Source organism: Nomascus leucogenys, chromosome 2, assembly GCF_006542625.1.
Source record: "Nomascus leucogenys isolate Asia chromosome 2, Asia_NLE_v1, whole genome shotgun sequence".
Taxonomy (NCBI): Eukaryota; Metazoa; Chordata; class Mammalia; order Primates; family Hylobatidae; genus Nomascus; species Nomascus leucogenys.
In genome coordinates, this window is record NC_044382.1 from 72,780,056 (window position 1) to 72,802,051 (window position 21,996).

General features: G+C 40.6%; 1 protein-coding gene across 8 annotated transcripts in view; it reads right to left on the reverse strand.

The window, feature by feature from the left end:
- The window catches only part of PHKB (phosphorylase kinase regulatory subunit beta), a 244,416-nt gene that overhangs the window by 143,829 nt on the left and 78,591 nt on the right, over window positions 1–21,996 (reverse strand). For all 8 annotated transcript variants that reach the window (XM_030797503.1, XM_030797534.1, XM_030797553.1 and 5 more), the window contains one exon: window positions 9,847–9,962. In XM_030797503.1, coding sequence (XP_030653363.1) covers window positions 9,847–9,962 — 116 coding nt within the window. The remainder of the gene's footprint in view (window positions 1–9,846; window positions 9,963–21,996) is intronic.

Genomic DNA, 21,996 nt, shown 5'->3' on the forward strand with positions numbered 1-21,996 from the left:
TACTATCCTAATGAATCTAATCTGCAGCCTAGCATCACTGCTAGTGAAGGTTCCCTGCCAGTGAAGGAAGTACTTGCTTCCACGGATTAAACAAATTTCATGACAATTCATATGGTATTAGCACACTAATGGCAGCAGGCTCTTTGCAGGTCCAAAGTTGTTTTAGAGAGAAATAACAAGGGCTGGAACCTAAAGGAATAAAATCCAAGTGAAGGACCTGTGGTGGTTTAAAGCATGTCTGAAATTCTTTGACACTCCTCCCCATCAAGAGATGGAGTCTAATATCCCCTGCTAGAATATGGGCTGGCCTTAGTGACTGTAACAAATAGGATATGGTGGAATTTACACTATATGACTTCTGAGCCTAGGCCATAGACAGGAAAACAGCTCCCACCTAACTCTCTGCCTCGGATTCTGGGCCTTGGAACCCAGCCACCATGTTGTGAGGAAGCCCATATGGAAAAACTTCACATAGGCCTTCCAGTGGACAGGTCCTGCCAAGGTCTTAGTCAACACTCAGATACCTGAGTGACAAAGCCTTCAAGATAAGTCCAGTCCCAGTCACAATGATGACAAACACATTAGAGACCCTGAGCACAAACTGCCTAGCTTAACCCAGTCTACCATCTTAAAAATAAATAATAATGTAAGACAATAATAATAAAAGATTGTTGTTGTTTTTATGCCTCTAAGTTTGGGGTTATTTGCAACAATAGGTAACTGGAAAAAAACCTAAGTCAGATTGCAAACTCTACCACGTACCCAGAACAATTAGGCCAATTACAATTTTGCATACTGTAAAATAGTAACCAAATTACGGTAGTATCTGAACAAGAATTTTAGAGCCTTAGACCCTAAGGGTTAGAAAAGTCCCTTGGGGTGGTATATGTGGACTGTTTGTGTAAAAACATTCATTGTTAACTTGCTTTCTTCCTTAAGAATGTGTTCCCGATGACCCAGGACCTCCCTTAGGCCCCAATGCACAAAAACTTACGTTCAGTTAAACCAGTCATACCATAAAACTTCCTCCTACAGTATGAGGTACATATTTTATTAAATATTTACAGTATTTTGAAATGTAAAGAGAAAATAACTTATTCAAAGGGCAAACACATATGAAATTCAGTACTTAGAAACACAATGTAGCCAACCCAAGGTTCTGTCTTTAATGGTACAAAAAAATAGCTATGGGATGAATTTGGAAATTGTCATCTAAATGTGGCATTTTAAAAGAAACAAGGCTGGGCACGGTGGCTCATGCCTATAATCCCAGCACTTTGAGAGGCCAAGGTGGGCAAGATCACTTAAGGTCAGGAGCTCAAGACCAGCCTGGCCAACATGGCGAAACCCTGTCTCTACTACAAATACAAAAATTACCCAGGCTTGGTAGCACATGCCTGTAATCCCAGCTACTAGAGAGGTTGAGGCAGGAGACTTGCTTGAACCTGGGAGCAGAGGTTGCAGTGAGCCAAGATCGCACCACTGCACTCCAGCCAGAGCAACAGAGCGAGACTCTGTCTCAAAAAAACAAAAACAAACAAAAAACAAAAAGAAACAAATACTGTATCTGAACTAGAGTAAAATTCACAAATATGTTAATTTATTATCCACTAGTTATTCAAATCTCTGGCAACAGCAAGCTATTTAGAAACCCAAACCCAATCATAACATGATCTTACATTTTAATGGCAATTTCTATTTGTTGGCAATATATATTGTTGCAAGAAATTTAAAATATTTTAATGGTACAAGACACTCTCAGGAAACTAAATTATTCTATTATTAGCATTGAACATATTAATAGTAGATGAATAATATCAATAGAACATTTACCGATTTGATTATTGCAAGATGGTACCTTAACATCTTTATTCTAATATTCACTGAAGAGAGCTAAAATAAAGCAACATTTGTTTGGGAGATAGTGATTTGTTGCATAAATCAAAGCTTTTATAGAAAAGATAGGTCTGTCTATTTAATTTCACACCTACCATGGAATTCACAAAAGTAACTGGCAGGCATGAGAACTAAATTCACAATCTTCTGCTCATTAACACTGTTTTAAATCCCTGAGCTACCAATCATATTTCCTAGAAGAACAAGGACTTCACAGTACTATGGTTTCAAAAAATATTCGTGAATTGTTCAGTATGGCAAAGATACATAAAATGAAGCAGAATGGTTGGACAGTAGCTTCTATCATAGTTTGATGATGAAAATATCAAAAATTACTTAATAAGACTAAGTAGTTACTTTAAGTAATAAGCACGATATGGAATAAAAGGGTCACTGAAAGCCTCTTAAACTGAGTAAAGTGGTGCTATGATTGTTATTTATCTGATATTTTAGTGATGGCTTTCTTTATTAGAAAAGTCAAGAGAATAGAACATAAAACCACTTTAAAAAGCTAAAAAAGTCAGGAGTCTGGCAAGATGGCCAAATAGGAACAGCTCTGGTCTGCAGCTCCCAGCAAGACCAATGCAGAAGGCAGGTGATTTCTGCATTTCCAACTGAGGTATCCGGCTCATCTCACTGGGACTGGATAGATAGTGGGTGCAGCCCACAGACAGCGAGCTGAAGCAGGGTAGGGCGTCGCCTTTCCCAGGAAAAGCAAGGCTTCAGGGAACTCGCTCCCCTAGCCAAAGGAGGTGGTGAGGGACTATGCTGTGAGGAACGGTACACTCTGGCCCAGATACTACACTTTTCCCACAGTCTTCACAACGCACAGACCAGGAGATTCCCTTAGGTGCCTATACCACCAGGGCCCTGGGTTTCAAGCACAAAATTGGGTGGCCATTTGGGAAGACATCGAGCTAGCTGCAGGAGATTTTTTTCATACCCCTGTGGCACCTGGAACGCCAGGGAGACAGAACCGTTCACTCCCCTGGAAAGGGGGCTGAAGCCAGGGCACCAAGTGGTCTAGCTCAGCAGATCCCACCCCCATAGAGCCCAGCAAGCTAAGATCCACTGGCTTGAAATTCTCGTTGCCAGCACAGCAGTCTGAAGTTGACCTGGGACGCTCCAGCTTGGTGGGGAAAGGGGCGTTCACCATTACTGAGGTCTGAGTAGGTGGTTTTCCCCTCACAGTGTAAACAAAGTCATGGGGAAGTTCCAGCTGGGCGGAGCCCACCGCAGCTCAGCAAAGCTGCTGTAGCCCGACTACCTCTCTAGATTCCTCCTCTCTGGGTAGGGCATCTCTGAAAAAAAGGCAGCAGCCGCAGTCAGGGGCTTATACATAAAACTTCCATCTCCCTGGGACAGGGGGAAGGGGCAGCTGTGGGCGCAGCTTCAGCAGACTTAAACGTCCCTTCTTGCCAGCTGTGAAGAGAGCAATGGACCTCGAGTCTGCTAAGGGTCAGACTGCCTCCTCAGGTGGGTTCCTGACACCTGTGTCTCCTGACTGGGAGACAGTTCCCAGCAGGGGCCGACAGACATCTCATACAGGAGAGATCCAGCTGGCATCTGGCGGGTGCCCCCTGGGACAAAGCTTCCAGAGGAAGAAACAGGTAGCAATCTTTGCTGTTCTGCAGCCTCCGCTGGTGATACCCAGGCAAACAGGGTCTGGAGTGGACCTCCAGCAAAGTCCAGCAGACCTGTGGCAGAGGGCCCTGACTGTTAGAAGCAAAACTAATCAACAGAAAGGAATAGCATCAATATCTTGACAAAAAGGATGTCCACTCAGAGACCCCATCCAAAGGTCACCAACATCAAAGACTAAAGGTAGATAAATCCACCAACAGGGGGAGAAACCAGTGCAAAAAGGCTGAAAATTCCAAAAACCATTAGCCTCTTCTCCTCCAAAGGATCACAACTCCTTGCCAGCAAGGGAACAAAACTGGATGGAGAATGAGTTTGATGAACTGACAGAAGTAGGCTTCAGAAGGTGGGTAATAACAAACTCCTCTGAGCTAAAGGAGCATGTTCTAACCAAATGCAAGGAAGCTAACAACTTTGAAAAAAGGTTAGATGAATTGCTAACTAGAATAACCAGCTTAGAGAAGAACATAAATGACCTGACAAAACTGAAAAACATGGCACGAGAACTTCATGACACATACACAAGTATCAAGAGCCAAATCGATCAAGCGGAAGAAAGGATATCAGAGACTGAAGATCAACTTAATGAAATAAAGCAAGAAGACAAGATTAGAGAAAAAATAATGAAAGGAATGAACAAAGCCTCCAAGAAATATGGGACTATGTGGAAAGACCAAACCTATGTTTGGTTGGTGTACCTGAAAGTGATGGGGAGAATGGAACCAAGCTAGAAAACACTCTTTGAGATATTATCCAGGAGAACTTCCCCAACCTAGCAAGACCGACCAAATTCAAATTCAGGAAATACAGAGAACACCACAAAGATACTCCTTGAGAAGAACAACCCCAAGACACATAATTGTCAGACTCACCAAGGTTGAAATGAAGGAAAAAATGTTAAGGGCAGCCAGAGAGAAAGGCTGGGCTACCCACAAAGGGAAGCCCATCAAACTAACAGCAGATCTCTCTGCAGAAACCCTACACGCCAGAAGAGATTGGGGACCAATATTCAACATTCTTTGGTTTTTGGTGTGTGTGTGTTATGTATTTTTTTCTTTTTTTGAGATGGGGTCTTTGTTGCAGTGACACAATCTCGGCTCACTGCAAACTCCGCCTCTTGATTTCAATGGGCTCAAGCAATTCTCTGCCTCAGCCTCCCGAATTGCTGGGATTACAGGCACCCGCCACCACGCCCAGCTAATTTTTGTATTTTTAGTAGAGACAAGGTATCATCATCTTGGCCAGGCTGGTCTCGAACTCATGACCTTGTGATCCACCTGCCTTGACTTCCCAAAGTGCTGGGATTACAGGTGTGAGCCACCACAGCCTCAACATTCTTAAAGAATTTTAAACCCAGAATTTCATATCCAGCCAAACTAAGCTTCGTAAGCGAAGGAGAAATAAAATCCTTTACAGACAAGCAAATTCTGAAAGATTTTGTCACACCAGGCCTGACTTACAAGAGCTCCTGAAGGAAGCACTAAATATGGAAAGGAAAAACCGATACCAGCCACTACAAAAACATGCCAAATGGTAAAGACCATCGACACTATGAAGAAATTGCATGAAGTAACGGGCAAAATAACCAGCTAACATCATAATGACAGGATCCAATTCTCACATACCAATATTAACCTTAGATGTAAATGGGCTAAATGCCCCAGTCAAAAAACAGAGACTGGAAAACTGGATAAAGAGTAAAGACCCATCAGTGTGCTGTATTCAGGAGATCCATCTCATGTGCAAAGACACATAGGCTCAAAATAAAGGGATGGAGGAGTATTTACCAAGCAAATGGAAAGAAAAAAAAAAAAGCAGGGGTCGCAATCCTAGTCTCTGATAAAACAGACTTTAAATCAACAAAGATCAAGACAGACAAAGAAGGCCATTACATAATGATAAAGGGATCAATGCAACAAGAAGAGCTAACTGTCCTACATATATGTGCACCCAACACAGGAGCATCCAGATTCATAAAGCAAGTCCTTAGAGACCTACAAAGAGACTTACACTCCCACACAATAACAGTGGAAGACTTTAACACCCGACTGTCAATATTAGACAGATAATGAGACAGAAAATTAACAAGGATATTCAGCACTTGAACTTAGCTCTGGATCAAGTGGACCTAATAGACATCTACAAAACTCTCCACCCCAAATCAACAGAATATACATTCTTCTCAGCAACACATCGCACTTATTCTAAAAATGACCACATAATTGGAAGTAAAATACTCCTCAGCAAATGCAAAAGAACGGAAATCATAACAAACTGTCTCTCAAACCACAGTGCAATCAAATTAGAACTCAGGATTAAGAAACTGACTCAAAACCACAAAACTACATGGAAACTGAAGAACCTGCTCCTGAATGACTACTGGGTAAATAACGAAATGAAGGCAGAAATAAATAAGTTCTTTGAAACCAATGAGAACAAAGACACAATGTACCAGGATCTCTGGGACACAACTAACACAGTGTTTAGAGGAAAATTTATAGCACTAAATGCCCACAGGAGAAAGTGGGAAAGATCTAAAATCGACACCCTAACATCACAATTAAAAGAACTAGAAAAGCCAAGAGCAAACAAATTCAAAAGCTAGCAGAAGACAAGAAATAACTAAGATCAGAGCAGAACTGAAGGAGACAGAGACACAAAAAACCCTTCAAAAAAATCAAGGAAGCCAAGAGCTGTTTTTTTTTGAAAAGATTAATGAAATAGACCACTACCAAGACTAATAAAGAAGAAAAGAGAGAAGAATCAAATAGACACAATAAAAAATGATAAAGGAGATATCATCACTGATGCCACAGAAATAGAAATTACCATCAGAGAATACTATAAACACCTCTACACAAATAAACTATAAAATCTAGAAGAAATGGATAAATTCCTGGACACGAACACCCTCCCAAGACTAAACCAGGAAGAAGTCGAATCCCTGAATAGACCGATAACAAGTTCTGAAATTGAGGCAGCAATTAATAGCCTACCAACCAAAAAACGCCCAGGACCAGATGGATTCACACCCGAATTCTACCAGAGGTACAAAGTGGAGCTGGTACCATTCCTTCTGAAAGTATTCCAAACAACAGAAAAGAGGGACTCCTCCCTAACTCACTTTATGAGGCCAGGATCATCCTGGTAACAGCCAATAACCAATAAAAGCCTACTAACCAATAAAAGCCCAGGACAAAATGGATTCACAGCTTAGAAGGGATGTACTCAGTGTGGCAAGGAAAGGAAGCACCAGTCACTTCAGCTGAGGCCCTAGTGAGCACCAACGCAACACTCAGATTGTGCTCTGTTCTCTCTCTGACTCCTGGTACAGATGACTGTATAGCAAAGAGAAAGGAGAGCAGCAGAGAAAGTGTCAGACTACAAAGGGAAGTGTAAGTACTTCTGGCAAGTATTACTATGTATTAATTCAAGCTGTCTGAAATTATGAGAACAGCTTCAGGATACAACAAGGATACTGCATTAAGCAGTAAAAATAGATCCCATTAATCCCAAATAGTTCTGGGGTATCCCATAGCAGAGACAGACTAAGAGGTGTGACTTGATCCGAGGCTAGTAGCAGCTCTACATTCCACTACACAGGCCTAAGCACAGAAAGAAACTGGCCGCCCACTACCACAGCCATCACTGCCTCCGTGAGCACATGGAGCTCAATTCTCTCGCAGTTTCAAAATGTATCCTTTGGACATCAGAGGTGATAGATTCAAAACAGGCTTGTGAAGACCTAACCTTGGAAACTTCCAAATAAAAAATTAAGGTTAAAGTACTTTTGGGGAATTTTAAAGTGTTATACCATGGACAAGTAGAACATCAATGTCAAATAAAGTATAAAACCCATCATCCAAACTTAAACAACAAACTTCATCTCTCATCCATTTGAACAAAATCGGCCTACTACAATTAAGATTAATTTTGCATGCAAACGATGGCAACAAACATCACATAATGATTTTTCAAGCCTTCAAATAAAAACCTTAATCAGTTTAAAGACTGGCACCTCAGTTACAGGAATATAAGTTGGAGACTGTTTTGTCACCAGGGACCTTCTAACATCCTCACTTTCTAGGGTCAGTAGTAACTTTTATTTAAGGTTCTTTCTGAGTTTATTACAGTTTAGCTTTTTTTTTTTTTCTTTCCTCTTGTGGTGGAGTCTCATTGTGTCACCAAGGCTGGAGTGCAGTGGCGCGACCTCGGCTCACTGCAACCTCCACCTCCCAGGTTCAAGAGATTCTCCTGCCCCAGCCTCCCGAGTAGCTGGGATTACAGGCATGTGCCACCATGCCAGGCTAATTTTTGTATTTTTTTAAAGTAGAGACAGGGTGTCACCATGTTGCTCAGTCCAGTCTCAAACCCTCGGCGTCAGGTGATCTGCCCGCCTCAGCCTCCCAAAGTGTTGGATTACAGGTGTGAGCCACTGCACCTGGCCTACTACAGTTTTTATAAACAGAAAAGCTTCTAGTCCAAATATTTCATGCTGAAAATATGACAATGGGGTCAGACTAACATATATTAAATGCTTATTAAAAAACAAGGAAGATATCTGATAATCATATGTACTGAAAAGTTAAATTTTAAAAATCATCTTATCTAATCAGATCAAATTTCTTATAATTTGAGTGATAATCTGGAATGTTGAGAACTTAATTTGGATGAGGGCTGAATTATAACATCATCTATCTAATTTTAGCATTTGCCAGAATCTGTTTAATGTCTGAAATGAGCTTTACCACAAATTATTCCTCTACTTCACTGACTTTTTCATTGATTGATACCATTCTGGTCTATACTGTAAAAATTCCTCACATGAATCACAAAACCTATAGAAAAAGGTTTCCATGTTAGTTAAGGATTAATCTGAAAGTCCTTTTAATTTAAATATTTTTTATTTTTTATTAAAATTTTCTTAAATGTGTAAGTACACTAGCATTCTAGTTTTTATGCTAGGCATTCAAATACTTTATTACTATTACAACAATGACAACAAATATTATAACAATGACATAAAGTAGAAATTATTATCTTTATTTTACAGATGAGAAAACTGTAAAAAGGTCACATAACTTGCTGAGGGTTACACAGCTAGTGATCTGGAGCTGGTTTTTAGTTTACTAAATATCATACGTCAACTTATTTTGGTGTGTGTGATTAGTCTATCACAAAATAGAGAACACTTTGGATTCCCCTTAACCAGTGTTTTCTAGAGTGTTTTTTTTTTTTTTTTTTTTTGAGACGGAGTCTTGCTCTGTCACCCAGGCTGGAGTGCAGTGGCACGATCTTGGTTCACTGCAACCTCTGCCTCCTGGGTTCAAGCCATTCTCCTGCCTCAGCCTCCCCAGTTGCTGGGATTACAGGCACACACCACCATGCCCAGCTACTTTTTGTATTTTTAGGAAAGACGGGGTTTCACCATGTTGGGCACGCTGGTCTTGAACTCCTGGCTTCGTGATCTGCCCACCTCGGCCTCCCAAAGTTCTGGGATTATAGGTGTGAGCCACCATGCCCAGCCTCTAGACTGTTTCTTTACTTCATTTAAGTCCCAATAATCCAAACTGACCTACAGTGATAACTTTTAGCTTAAATTCTTACATCTTTTAGTGCAACATAGATAGGACTTATTGAACTATATTATTTTGTTATTAAAATATGATCTCCTAGGCATAAAATTAGGATTTAGGAAAGGGACAATCAGTCACTAAAGCTATTACCTTAACCCTAAGGATAAAAAGAAATTCATAAACTACTAACATCAGTTATCAGCTATTGTTGCTTATTCAAATGCACTAAACCACAGCTCAAGATGTTGATCACAGACCTTACTAATGACAATGAATGTTAAGTTTTACATCAACAATGTAAGCATCTGTGGTCAGGATAAAAATCAGCTCTAAAACATGGAAGGAAATTTTATATTCAGTGCATATACAACTAGTGTTTGAAAATTTTAAGGAACTTGACATTTCAAATGAGGTAATTTCAAAGAGGAAAAAGAAAATGACTTGGTTGAGCAGAAAGGCCAAGCTGTGGATTAATGATGAAGGCTGATATGCATGTACTGACACCTTGGGAGGCTGGGAAAGACACCTACTCCTTTCTTGCATCTGTTTATGGGCACTGAGGATGGGCTATTTCGTGTTAATTTTAAGTGACTTCCATCTGCATCATAGGTAGAAAAAAATTGCTGCAAATTAACATATGAATCACAGTTCCAATCTAATGCTTCAGTATTTCTTCATATTAAAATTCCATACATTTAATTAAAAAAAAAAAACTCAGAAATCAGCAAATTACCTCGAATGTAACTCTGTGCTGCCATTATTATATTTGCTTCCTCTTTCCCAGACACCAAAGTCAGGCACACGGTAAACTCTTTCCACACAAAATACAAGGTTTTGAATAAAAGAGACCTAAAAGAAAAAGAAATGAAACATAAGGACATACTCAATAACAGGACATAGGCCAGGTGCAGTGGCTCACGCCTGTAATCCCAGCATTTTGGGAGGCTGAGGGGAGGGATTACCTGAGGTTGGGAGTTTGAGACCAGCATGACCAACATGCAGAAACCTGTCTCTACTAAAAAATACAAAAGTTACGGGTCCGTTCCAAGACGGCCAAATATGAACAGCTCTGGTCTGCCGCTCCCAGCATGATCAATGCAGAAGACGGGGTGATTTCTGCATTTCCAACTGAGATACCTGGTTCATCTCATTGGGACTGGTCGGACAGTGGATGCAGCCCATGGAAGGCGAGCTGAAGCAGGGTGGGGCATCGCTTCACCCAGGAAGCGCAAGGGGTCAGGGGATTTCCCTTTCCTAGCCAAGGGAAGCCGTGACAGACTGTGCCAGAAAAATTGGGACACTGTCACCTAAATACTGTGCTTTTCCAATGGTCTTAGCAAACGGCACACCAGGAGATTATATCCTGCACCTGGCTCAGCAGGTCCCATGGCCTTGGAGCCCTGCTCACTGCTAGAACAGCGGTCCGAGATCAAACTGGAAGGCAGCAAGCCTGGCTGGGGGAGGGGAGTCCACCATTGTGGAGGCTTGAGTAGGTAAACAAAGCGGCCAGGAAGCTACAGGTGGAGCACACCACAGCTCAAGGAGGCCCACTGCTTCTGTAGACTCCACTTGTTGAGGCAGGGCATAGGTGAAAAAAAGGCAGCTGAAACTTCTGCAGACTTAAACGTCCCTGTCCAACAGCTCTGAAGAGGGCAGTGGTTCTCCCAGCACAGTGTTTGCCCTCTAAGAAAAGACAGACTGCCTCCTCAAATGGGTCCCTGACCCCCATGTAGCCTAACTTGGAGACACGTCCCAGTAGGGGCCGACTGACACCTCATAGAGCTAGGTGCCCCTCTGAGTCAAAGCTTCCAGAGGAAGGTTCAGGCAGCAGTATTTGTTGTTCTGCAATATTTGCTGTTCTGCAGCCTCCACTGGTGATACCCAGGGAAACTGTCTGGAGTGGACCTCCAGCAAACTCCAACAGAGCTGCAGCTGAAGGGCCTGTTAGAAGGAAAACTAACAAACAGAAAGGAATAGCACCAACATCAACAAAAAGGACATTCACACCAAAACCCCATCTATAGGTCACCATCATCAAAGACCAAAGGTAGGTAAAGCCACAAAGATGGGGAGAAACCACAGCAGAAAAGCTGAAAGTTCTAAAAACAGGAGTGCCCCCTCTCCTCCAATCGCAGCTCCTTACCAGCAACGGAAAAAAGCTGGATGGAGAATGACTTTGACGAGTTTACAGAAGTAGGCTTCAGAAAGTTGGTAATAACAAACTTATCCCAGCTAAAGAAGGATGTTAGAACCCATTGCAAGGAAGCTAAAAACTTTGAAAAAAGATTATATGAATGGCTAACTAAAATAAACAGTGTAGAGAAGACCTTAACTGACCTGACGGAGCTGAAAACCATGGCACCAAGAACTACGTGATGCAGGCACAAGCTTCAGTAGCCAATTCGATCAAGTGGAAGAAAGGGTATCAGTGATTGAAGATCAAATGAATGAAATGGAGCGAGAAGAGACGTTTAGAGAAAAAAGAGTAAAAAGAAATGAACAAGGCCTCCAAGAAATATGGGACTACGTGAAAAGACCAAATCTATGTTTGACTCATGTATCTGAAAGGGATAGGGAGAATGGAACCAAGTGGAAAACAGGCTTCAGGATATTATCCAGGAGAACTTCCCCAACCTAGCAAGGGAGGCCAACATTCAAATTCAGGAAATACAGAGAACACCACAAAGATACTCCTCAAAAAGAGCAACCTCAAGGCACATAATTGTCAAATTCACCAAGGTTGAAATGAAGGAAAAAATATTAACAGCAGCCAGAGAGAAAGGTCGGGTTACCTACAAAGGGAAGCCCATCAGACTAACAGCAGATCTCTCGGAAGAAACCATACAAGCCAGAAGAGAGTGGGGGCCAATATTCAACATTCTTAAAGAAAAGAATTTTCAACCCAGAATTTCATATCCAGCCAAACTAAGCTTCATAAGTGAAGGAGAAATAAAATCCTTTACTGACAAGCAAATGCTGAGAGATTTTATCAGCACCAGGCCTGCCTTAAAAGAGCTCATGAAGGAAGCACTAAACACGGAAAGGAACAAACAGTACAAGCCACTCCAAAAACATGCCAGATGGTAAAGACCATTGATGCTAGGAAGAAACTGCATCAATTAATTGGCAAAATAACCAGCAAGCATCATGACAGGATCAAATTCACACATAACAATATTAACCTTAAATGTAAATGGGCTAAATGCCCCAATTAAAAGACACAGAGAGCAAACTGGATAAAGAGTCAAGACCCATCAGTGTGCTGTACTCAGGAGACACACATAGGCTAAAAATAAAGGGATGGAGGAATATCTACCCAGCAAATGAAAAGCAAAAAAAAAGCAGGGGTTGCAATCCTAGTCTCTGAGAAAACAGACTTTAAACCAACAAAGATCAAAAGAGACAAAGGTGGCCATTATATAATGCTAAAGGGATCAATTCAACAAGAACAGCTAACTATCCTAAATATATGTGCACCCAATACAGGAGCACCCAGATTCATAAAGCAAGTCCTTAGAGACCTACAAAGAGACTTAGACTCCCACAAAATAATAATGGGAGACTTTAACACCCCACTGTCAATATTAGACAGATCAACAAGACAGAACGGTAACAAGGATATCCAGGACTTGAACTCAGCTCTGGAACAATCTCACATAATAGACATCTACAGAACTCTATACCCCAAATCAACAGAATATACATTCTTCTCAGCAACACATTGCACTTATTCCAAAATTGACCACATATGTGGAAGTAAAGCACTCCTCAGCAAATGTAAAAGAACAGCAATCACAACAAACTGTCTCTCAGACCACAGTGCCATCAACTTACAACTCAGGATTAACAAACTCACTCAAAACCACACAACTACATGGAAACTGAAGAACCTGCTCCTGAATGACTACTGGGTAAATAACAAAATGAAGGCAGAAACAAAGATGTTCTTTGAAACCAATGAGAACAAAGACACAACGTAACAGAATCTCTGGGACACATATAAGCAGTGTGTAGAGGGAAATTTATAGCACTAAATGCCTATCGGAGAAAGTGGGAAAGATCCAAAATTGACACCCTAACATCACAATTAAAAGAACTAGAGGCCAGGCGTGGTGGCTCACGCCTGTAATCCCAGCACTTTGGGAGGCCGAGGCGGGCGGATCACGCGGTCAGGAGATCGAGACCCTCATGGCTAACACGGTGAAACCCTGTCTCTACTAAAAAATACAAAAAATTAGCTGGGTGAGCTGGAGGGCGCCTGTAGTCCCAGCTACGCAGGAGGCTGAGGCAGGAGAATGGTGTGAACCCCGGGAGGCAGAGCCTGCAGTGAGCTGAGATCGCGCCACTGCACTCCAGCCTGGGTGAAAGAGCGAGACTCCATCTCAAGAAAAAAAAAAAAAAAAAAAGACCTAGAGAAGCAAGAGCAAAGAAATTGAAAAGCTAGCAGAAGGCAATAAATAACTAAGATCAGAGCAGAACTGAAGGAGGTAGAGAAACAAAAACCCTTCAAAAAAATCAATGAATCCAGGAGCTGGTTTTTTGAAAAGATCAACAAAATTGATAGACGACTAGCAAGACTAATAAAGAAGAAAGAGAAGAATCAAATAGACACAATAAAAAATGATAAAGGGGATATCACCACTGATCCCACAGAAATACAAACTACCATCAAAGAATACAACAAACACCTCTATGCAAATAAACTAGAAAATCTAGAAGAAATGGATAAATTCCTAGAGACCTACAGCCTCCCATGACTAAACCAGGAAGAAGTTGAATAGCTGAATAGACCAATAATAGGCTCTGAAATTGAGGCAATAATTAATAGCCTACCAACCAAAAAAAAGTCCAGGACCAGACGGATTCACAGTCGAATTCTACCAGATGTACAAGGAGGAGCTGGTACCATTCCTCTGAAACTATTCCAATCAACAGAGAAAGAGGGAATCCTCCCTAACTCATTTTATGAGGCCAGCATCATCCTGATACTAAAGCCTGGCAGACACAACAAAAAAAAGAGAATTTTCGACCAATATCCCTGATGAACATCAATGGAAAAATCCTCAATAAAATACTGGCAAACTGAATCCAGCAGCACATCAAAAAGCTTATCCACCACGATCAAGTTGGCTTCATCTCTGGGATGCAAGGCTGGTTCAACATACTCAAATCATTAAACGTATCCATCACATAAACAGAACCAAAGACAAAAACCACATGATTATCTCAATAGATGCAGAAAAGGCCTTTGACAAAATTCCAACAGCCCTTAATGCTAAAAACTCTCAATAAACTAGGTATTGATGGAATGTATCTCAAAATAATAAGAGCTATTTATGACAAACCCACAGCCAATATCATACTGAATGGGCAAAAAATGGAAGCATTCCCTTTGAAAACTGGCACAAGACAGGGATGCCCTCTCTCAACACTCCTATTCAACATAATGTTGGAGGTTCTGGCCAGGACAAATAGGCAAGAGAAAGAAATAAAGGATATTCAATTAGGAAAAGAGGAAGTCAAATTCTCCCAGTTTGCAGATGACACGATTGTATATTTAGAAAACCCCATTGTCTCAGCCCAAAATCTCCTTAAGCTGATAAGCAACTTCAGCAAAGTTTCAGGATACAAAATCAATGTGCAAAAATCACAAGCATCCTTATACACCAATAACAGACAAACAGAGAGCCAAATCATGAGGAAGCTCCCATTCACAATTTCTACAAAGAGAATAAAATACCTAGGAATCCAACTTACAAAGGATGTGAAGGACCTCTTTAAGGAAAACTACAAACCACTGCTCAATGAAATAAAAGAGGACACAAACAAATGGAAGAACATTCCATGCTCATGGGTAGGAAAAATCAATATTGTGAAAATGGCCATACTGCCCAAGGTAATTCATAGATTCAATGCCATCCCCATTAAGCTACCAATGACTTTCTTCACAGAATTGGAAATAACTACTTCAAAGTTCATATGGAACCAAAAAAGAGCCTGCATCGCCAAGTCAATCCTAAGCAAAAAGAACGAAGCTGGAGGCATCATGCTACCTGACTTCAAACTATACTAAAGGCTACAATAACCAAAACAGCATGGTACTGGTACCAAAACAGAGATATACACCAGTCGAACAGAACAGAGGCCTCAGAAATAATACCACACATCTACAACCATCTGATCTTTGACAAACCTTATAAAAAGAAGAAATGGGGAAAGGATTCCCTATTTAATAAATGGTACTGGGAAAACTGGCTAGTCATATGTAGAAAGCTGAAACTAGATCCCTTCCTTATACCTTATACGAAAATTAATTCAAGATGAATTGAAGACTTAAATATAAGACCTAAAACCATAAAAACCCTAGAGGAAAACCCAGGTAATACCATTCAGGATATAGGCATGGGCAAGGACTTAATGACTAAAACACCAAAAGCAATGTCAACAAAAGCCAAAATAGACAAATGGTATCTAATTAAACTAAAGAGCCTCTGCACAGCAAAAGAAACTACCATCAGGGTGAACAGGCAACCTACAGAATGGGAGAAAAATTTTGCCATCTACCCATCTGACAAAGGGCTAATATCCAGAATCTACAAAGAATTTAAATTTACAAGAAAAAATCAAACAACCCCATCAAAAAGTGGGCAAAGGATATGAAAAGACACTTTTCAAAAGAAGACATTTATGCAGCCAACAGACACATGAAAAAAATGCTCATCATCACTGGTCCTCAGATAAATGCAAATCAAAACCACAATGAGATACCATCTCACACCAGTTAGAATGGTGATCATTAGAAAGTCAGGAAGCAACAGATGTTGGAGAGGATGTGCAGAAATAGGAACACTTTTACACTGTTGATTGGAATGTAAACTAGTTCAACCACTGTGGAAGACAGTGTGGCAATCCTTCAAGGATCTAGAAATAGAAATACCATTTGACCCAGCCATCCCATTACTGGGTATATTCCCCAAGGATTATAAATCATGCTACTATAAAGACACATGCAGACACATGTTTATTGCAGCACTATTCCATAGCAAAGACTTGGATCTAACCCAAATGTCCATCAATGATAGACTGGATTAAGAAAATGTGGCACATATACACCATAGAATACTATGCAGCCATAAAAAAGGATGAATTCATGTCCTTTGCAGGGACATGGATGAAGCTGGAAACCATCATTCTCAGCAAACTATCGCAAGGACAGAAAACCAACTACCACATGTTCTCACTCATACGTGCAAATTAAACAATGAGAACACTTGGACATAGGGTGGGGAACATCACACACCGGGGCCTGTCATGTGGTGGTGTGATGGGGGAGGGGTAGTATTAGGAGAAATACCTAATGTAAATGACAAGTTAATGGGTACAGCAAACCAACATGGTACATGTACACATATGTGACAAACTTGCATGTTGTGCACATGTACTCTAGAACTTAAAGTATAATAAAAAAAATATAAAAATTAGCCAGGCGTGGTGATGTATGCCTGTAATCCCAGCTACTTGGGAGGCTGAGGCAGGAGAATCGCTTGAACACGGGAGGCAGAGGTTGTGGTGAACCAAGATTGCCCCATTGCCACTCCAGCCTGGGCAACGAGAGTGAAACTCTATCTCCAAAAAAAAATAAAAACAAACAAATAAAACAGGACATTTAGATACTAAAGAGAATAATTAGATACCATTTGAAATCCATATACATACTTGTCTCCCAACACATTTTTAATATGCTGAAATATGTGTGATTATTTATCGGGGGAACCCGTCCCCAACATTTTATCGGGGGAACCCACCCCCAATATTTCAACGTAGGTCCTTTTATTTTCCCTAAGTGTTGGCCAGTCTGAGAAATAAAGAGAAAGAGTACAAAGAGAGGAATTTTACAGCTGGGCCGCTGGGGGTGACATCACATATCGGTAGGACCACGATGCCCACTTAAGCCACAAAACCAGCAAGTTTTATTAAGAATTTCAAAAGGGGAGGTGGGGCAAGAACAGTGAGTAGGTCAAAAGATCACATGCTTCAAAGGGCAAAAAAGAGAAGAAAGATCACATGCTTCTGAGGAAACAGGACAAAAGGCAAAACAGAAATACTGATAAGGGTCTATGTTCAGCTGTGCACGTATTGTCTTGATAAACATTTTAAACAACAGAAAACAGGGTTCGAGAGCAGAGAACCGGTCTGACCTCAAATATACCAGGGCGGGGTTTTTTCCGCACCCTAATAAACCTGAGGGTACTGCAAGAGACCAGGGCGTATTTCAGTCCTTATCTCAACCGCATAAGACAGACACTCCCAGAGCGGCTGTTTATAGACCTTCCCCAAGGAATGCAATTCTTTTCCTAGGGTCTTAATATTAATATTCTTTGCTAGGAAAAGAATTTAGTGATATCTCTCCTACTTGCACATCCATTTATAGGCTCTCTGCAGGAAGAAAAATAGGGCTTTTTTTGCCTGACCCTGCAGGCAGTCAGACCTTATGGGTGTCTTCCCCTGTTCCCTAAAAATCGCTGTTACTCTGTTCTTTTTCAAGGTGCGCTGTTTTCACATTGTTCAAACACACATTTTACAATCAATTTGTACAGTTAACGCAATCATCACAGTGGTCCTGATGTGACGTATGTCCTCAGCTTACAGAGATAACAGGATTAAGACATTAAAATAAAGACTGGGGTAAGAAATTATGGAAGTATTATTTGGGAGGTGATAAATGTCCATGAAATCTTCACAATTCATATTCCTCTGCTGTGGCTCCAGCCGGTCCCTCCATTTGGGGTCCCTGACTTCCCACAACAATTATTACATTACTATGAATACTATTATATACTTTTTCTAATATTAAGCTCACTTAAGCTTAGAGTCTAATATTATACAGTATAGAAATAAAATTTAAATCCTCTCAATGCTCCAATGGAATATATCCAATAGATACATTCTTCAACAATGTATCTATTATTGTTTATAAGGACTATACATCTTAAGCACTAAGACAAGTATAAAACATTGTTTTTATGCTAGATATAATATGCGTAATCTGAAATGTCCATATGAAATGTTAAGTCTAAAACTTTAGATATTAAAAAAAAAGTACTTATCTGTTCTGTAAAGTGCCAGCTCCACATTGGGTCAACCTTAAGTTCTGAGTCTATTCATTATCCTGAAATCCAATCTTCCTCCTGCCTTTTGTATAGCTACAGGTACATTGTTATAAACTCAAAGTTCACAGGTGGAAGTGGGCTCCAACCAAAAGGCCAGGAGTCAGAGCTTCCATGTAAAGATTTCAGACATGTGACAAAATTTATACTCTCAAAAGAAACTATGGAAAACAAAGATTATGGTGAATTCTTAGTTAATAATGTTCCTTTATTTTAATAAGGACAATTTCTTATGTGGGCTACAGGTTCTGATTACAGGGTTTGAAATTTAGTTATCGTGTTAGGTTCAATATGGCAAACTGAATACATGCATCTGCCTATCCTTCAACACAAAACCCTTCTGAAGTGGCAATACACATGTCTCACCTTCACCCTAGACACACATAATTAATATAATGTATATACTTTTAAGAAGGAAACAATAACACAGAAAGCCAAGGTAAGATTCCATCAGTAGACCAGAAACTTTCAGAAACTACAGGAAGCGAGAAAGCACATGGGAGGGAACTGGTGGAGAAATCAAAGCAGAGGAAACCACAGCCTCTCAAAATGGTGCTTCCTTGTTTTCTAGGGCCTCCAGGAAATCTCTAAGCTCAGAGTCAACAAACATAGAGATAAACAGTTGATCAGGGATAAGTCTACCCAGGTTATCTCATGAAGGATGAATGGCTGGGGCACCTGAATCCATGATGTTTACATTCTCCTACCCAACAGAGACATTTGCCCTCAGGGCAAGAATACCTCCCTCATTTCAGTGAAGGAAAGAGCAACCAGGGTGTTAAGGCCTCACAGAAATAGAAGAGAGTGTGAGTTATTTCTAGATTTCTCCAAAACATGCACCTATTCCAGAACCTCTTCACCCAAGAGTAGAACAGTACATCCCACAGTAAACTTTTTTAAATTTTGAATATTGATCAGGGTCCCCTCAGCTTACCCAACTCGGGCTACCTTGCCTATATACCTTAAGGAAAACCTTCCTGTGTAAACAACCTGCTAACTTTCATGATGTTAGCTATTTCATGGTCTTCAACGTTATTTAGATTTTATAACACATACAGAAAATACTTGATGGTTTTTCAGGTCTCTAAGTTTAAAGCTTCGTGGCTGGGTGCAGTGTCTCATGCCTACAATCCTAGCACTTTGGGAGGCTGAGGCAGCCAGTTCACTTGAACCAAGAAGTTCAAGACCAGCTTAGGCAACATAGCAAGACACTGTCTGCACAAAAAAATTAAAAAATTAGCTGGGCGTGGTAACATATGCTTGTGGTCCCAGCTGCTCGGGAGGCTGAGGTGGGAAGATTGCTTGAGCCTGGGAGGCTGAAGACAGTGAGCTGTGATCACGCCACTGCACTCCAGCCTGGATGACAGAGAGAGACCTTGCCTCAACTTAAAAAGAGAGAGAGAGGGAGAGAGATTTTCCACGTATGTTTACAATGCCTGCTTACAATTCAGTGACTTTTCCATTCTAATCCTGAATACATATAACCTGTACCTTTGCTTTGAAATATTTCCACTTGAATTTCCCATTAAACAATATGTTCTAAACCCTTCCACCTAGAAGCACTTTTCAATTCTGCTTTTTTCCCCATCAGACCACTCTTTTCCAGGCTCTCAGTCTAGAAATCTTGAGATCAACTTTGACTACTGTTCAATAAAATTTATATGAGGACATTGATTTGGACTGAGCTCCTGCAGTAGGCCCAAGAGACCAGACCAAACCAGAATGGAGTCACTTATGCTAGGTGACACACAGTCAAACTGAACGTTGAAAGGGGCCAGTTTTCTGAAGAAAAACAAACAAAAACAGGAGAGTCACAGCAGCCAACCAGAAGGGGCCCAGTTTCCCTGAGCTGGCATGATAAAGAAGTCCTTTCTATTTTAACCCTATAAGGAAAGTAATTTTGAAACAACCAATCAGCTTTTTGTTCCCTGTTTCTCCTTTCTTCAACCCTTTTCTGCCTATGAAGCCAACTTCTTAAGCATAACTCATTGGAGAGCCTTTGCTGGATCTTTGGAAGAAACGCCACTGATTCATGAGTCGCCAATAAAAGTCAATTAGATCTTTTGAATTGCTGCAATTTTGTCTTTTGACACTACTATGTTTCCTTTTAACCCCATATTCATTCGACAGGAAGCCTGCTATTTTTCACATTGCTTCTTTAATCAAAAAAGTTTCATGAATACTGACAGAGTATTACAATTCTCTTTTTGACATTCAAACCCTCTATATAATCTTCCCACCCTGTCCCCACAGAACTCTGTTTATTCCACAATCCTCTGGCAGGAACCTGGGTTCTAATTGGGCTGGATGGGCATTAGTCTTTTTTTTTTAATTATTTTATTTTTTATTATTATACTTTAGGTTTTAGAGTACATGTGCACAATGTGCAGGTTTGTTATATATGTATCCATGTGCCACGTTGGTGTGCTGCACCCATTAACTCGTCATTTAGCATTAGGTATATCTCCTAATGCTATCCCTCCCCCCTCTCCCCACCCCACAACAGTCCCCGGAGTGTGATGTTCCCCTTCCTGTGTCCATGAGTTCTCATTGTTCAATTCCCACCTGTGAGTGAGAACATGCGGTGTTTGGTTTTTTGTCCTTGTGAAAGTTTACTGAGAATGATGTTTTCCAGTTTCATCCATGTCATACAAAGGACATGAACTCATCATTTTTTATGGCTGCATAGTATTCCATGCTGTATATGTGCCACATTTTCTTAATCCAGTCTATCGTTGTTGGACATTTGGGTTGGTTCCAACTCTTTGCTTTGTGAATAGTGTCACAATAAACATACGTGTGCATGTGTCTTTATAGCAGCAAGATTTATAGTCCTTTGGGTATATACCCAGTAATGGGATGGCTGGGTCAAATGGTATTTCTAGTTCTAGATCCCTGAGGAATCGCCACACTGACTTCCACAATGGTTGAACTAGTTTACAGTCCCACCAACAGTGTAAAAGTGTTCCTATTTCTCCACATCCTCTCCAGCACCTGTTGTTTCCTGACTTTTTAATGATGGCCATTCTAACTGGTGTGAGATGGTATCTCACTGTGGTTTTGATTTGCATTTCTCTGATGGCCAGTGATGATGAACATTTTTTCATGTGTGTTTTGGCTGCATAGATGTCTTCTTCTGAGAAGTGTCTGTTCATGTCCTTCATCCACTTTTTGATGGGGTTGTTTTTTTCTTGTAAATTTGTTTGAGTCCATTGTAGATTCTGGATATTAGCCCTTTGTCAGATGAGTAGGTTGCAAAAATTTTCTCCCATTCTGTAGGTTGCCTGTTCATTCCGATGGTAGTTTCTTTTGCTGTGCAGAAGCTCTTTAGTTTAATTAGATCCCATTTGTCAATTTTGGCTTTTGTTGCCATTGCTTTTGGTGTTTTAGACATGGAGTCTTTGCCCACGCCTATGTCCTGAATGGTATTGCCTAGGTTTTCCTGTAGGATTTTAAAGGTTTTAGGTCTAACATTTAAGTCTTTAATCCATCTTGAATTAATTTTTGTATAAGGTGTAAGGAAGGGATCCAGTTTCAGCTTTCTACATATGGCTAGCCAGCTTTCCCAGCACCATTTATTAAATAGAGAATCCTTTCCCCATTTCTTGTTTTTGTCAGGTTTGTCAAAGATCAGATAGTTGTAGATATGTGGCATCATTTCTGAGGGCTCTGTTCTGTTCCATTGATTTATGTCTCTGTTGTGGTACCAGAAAATC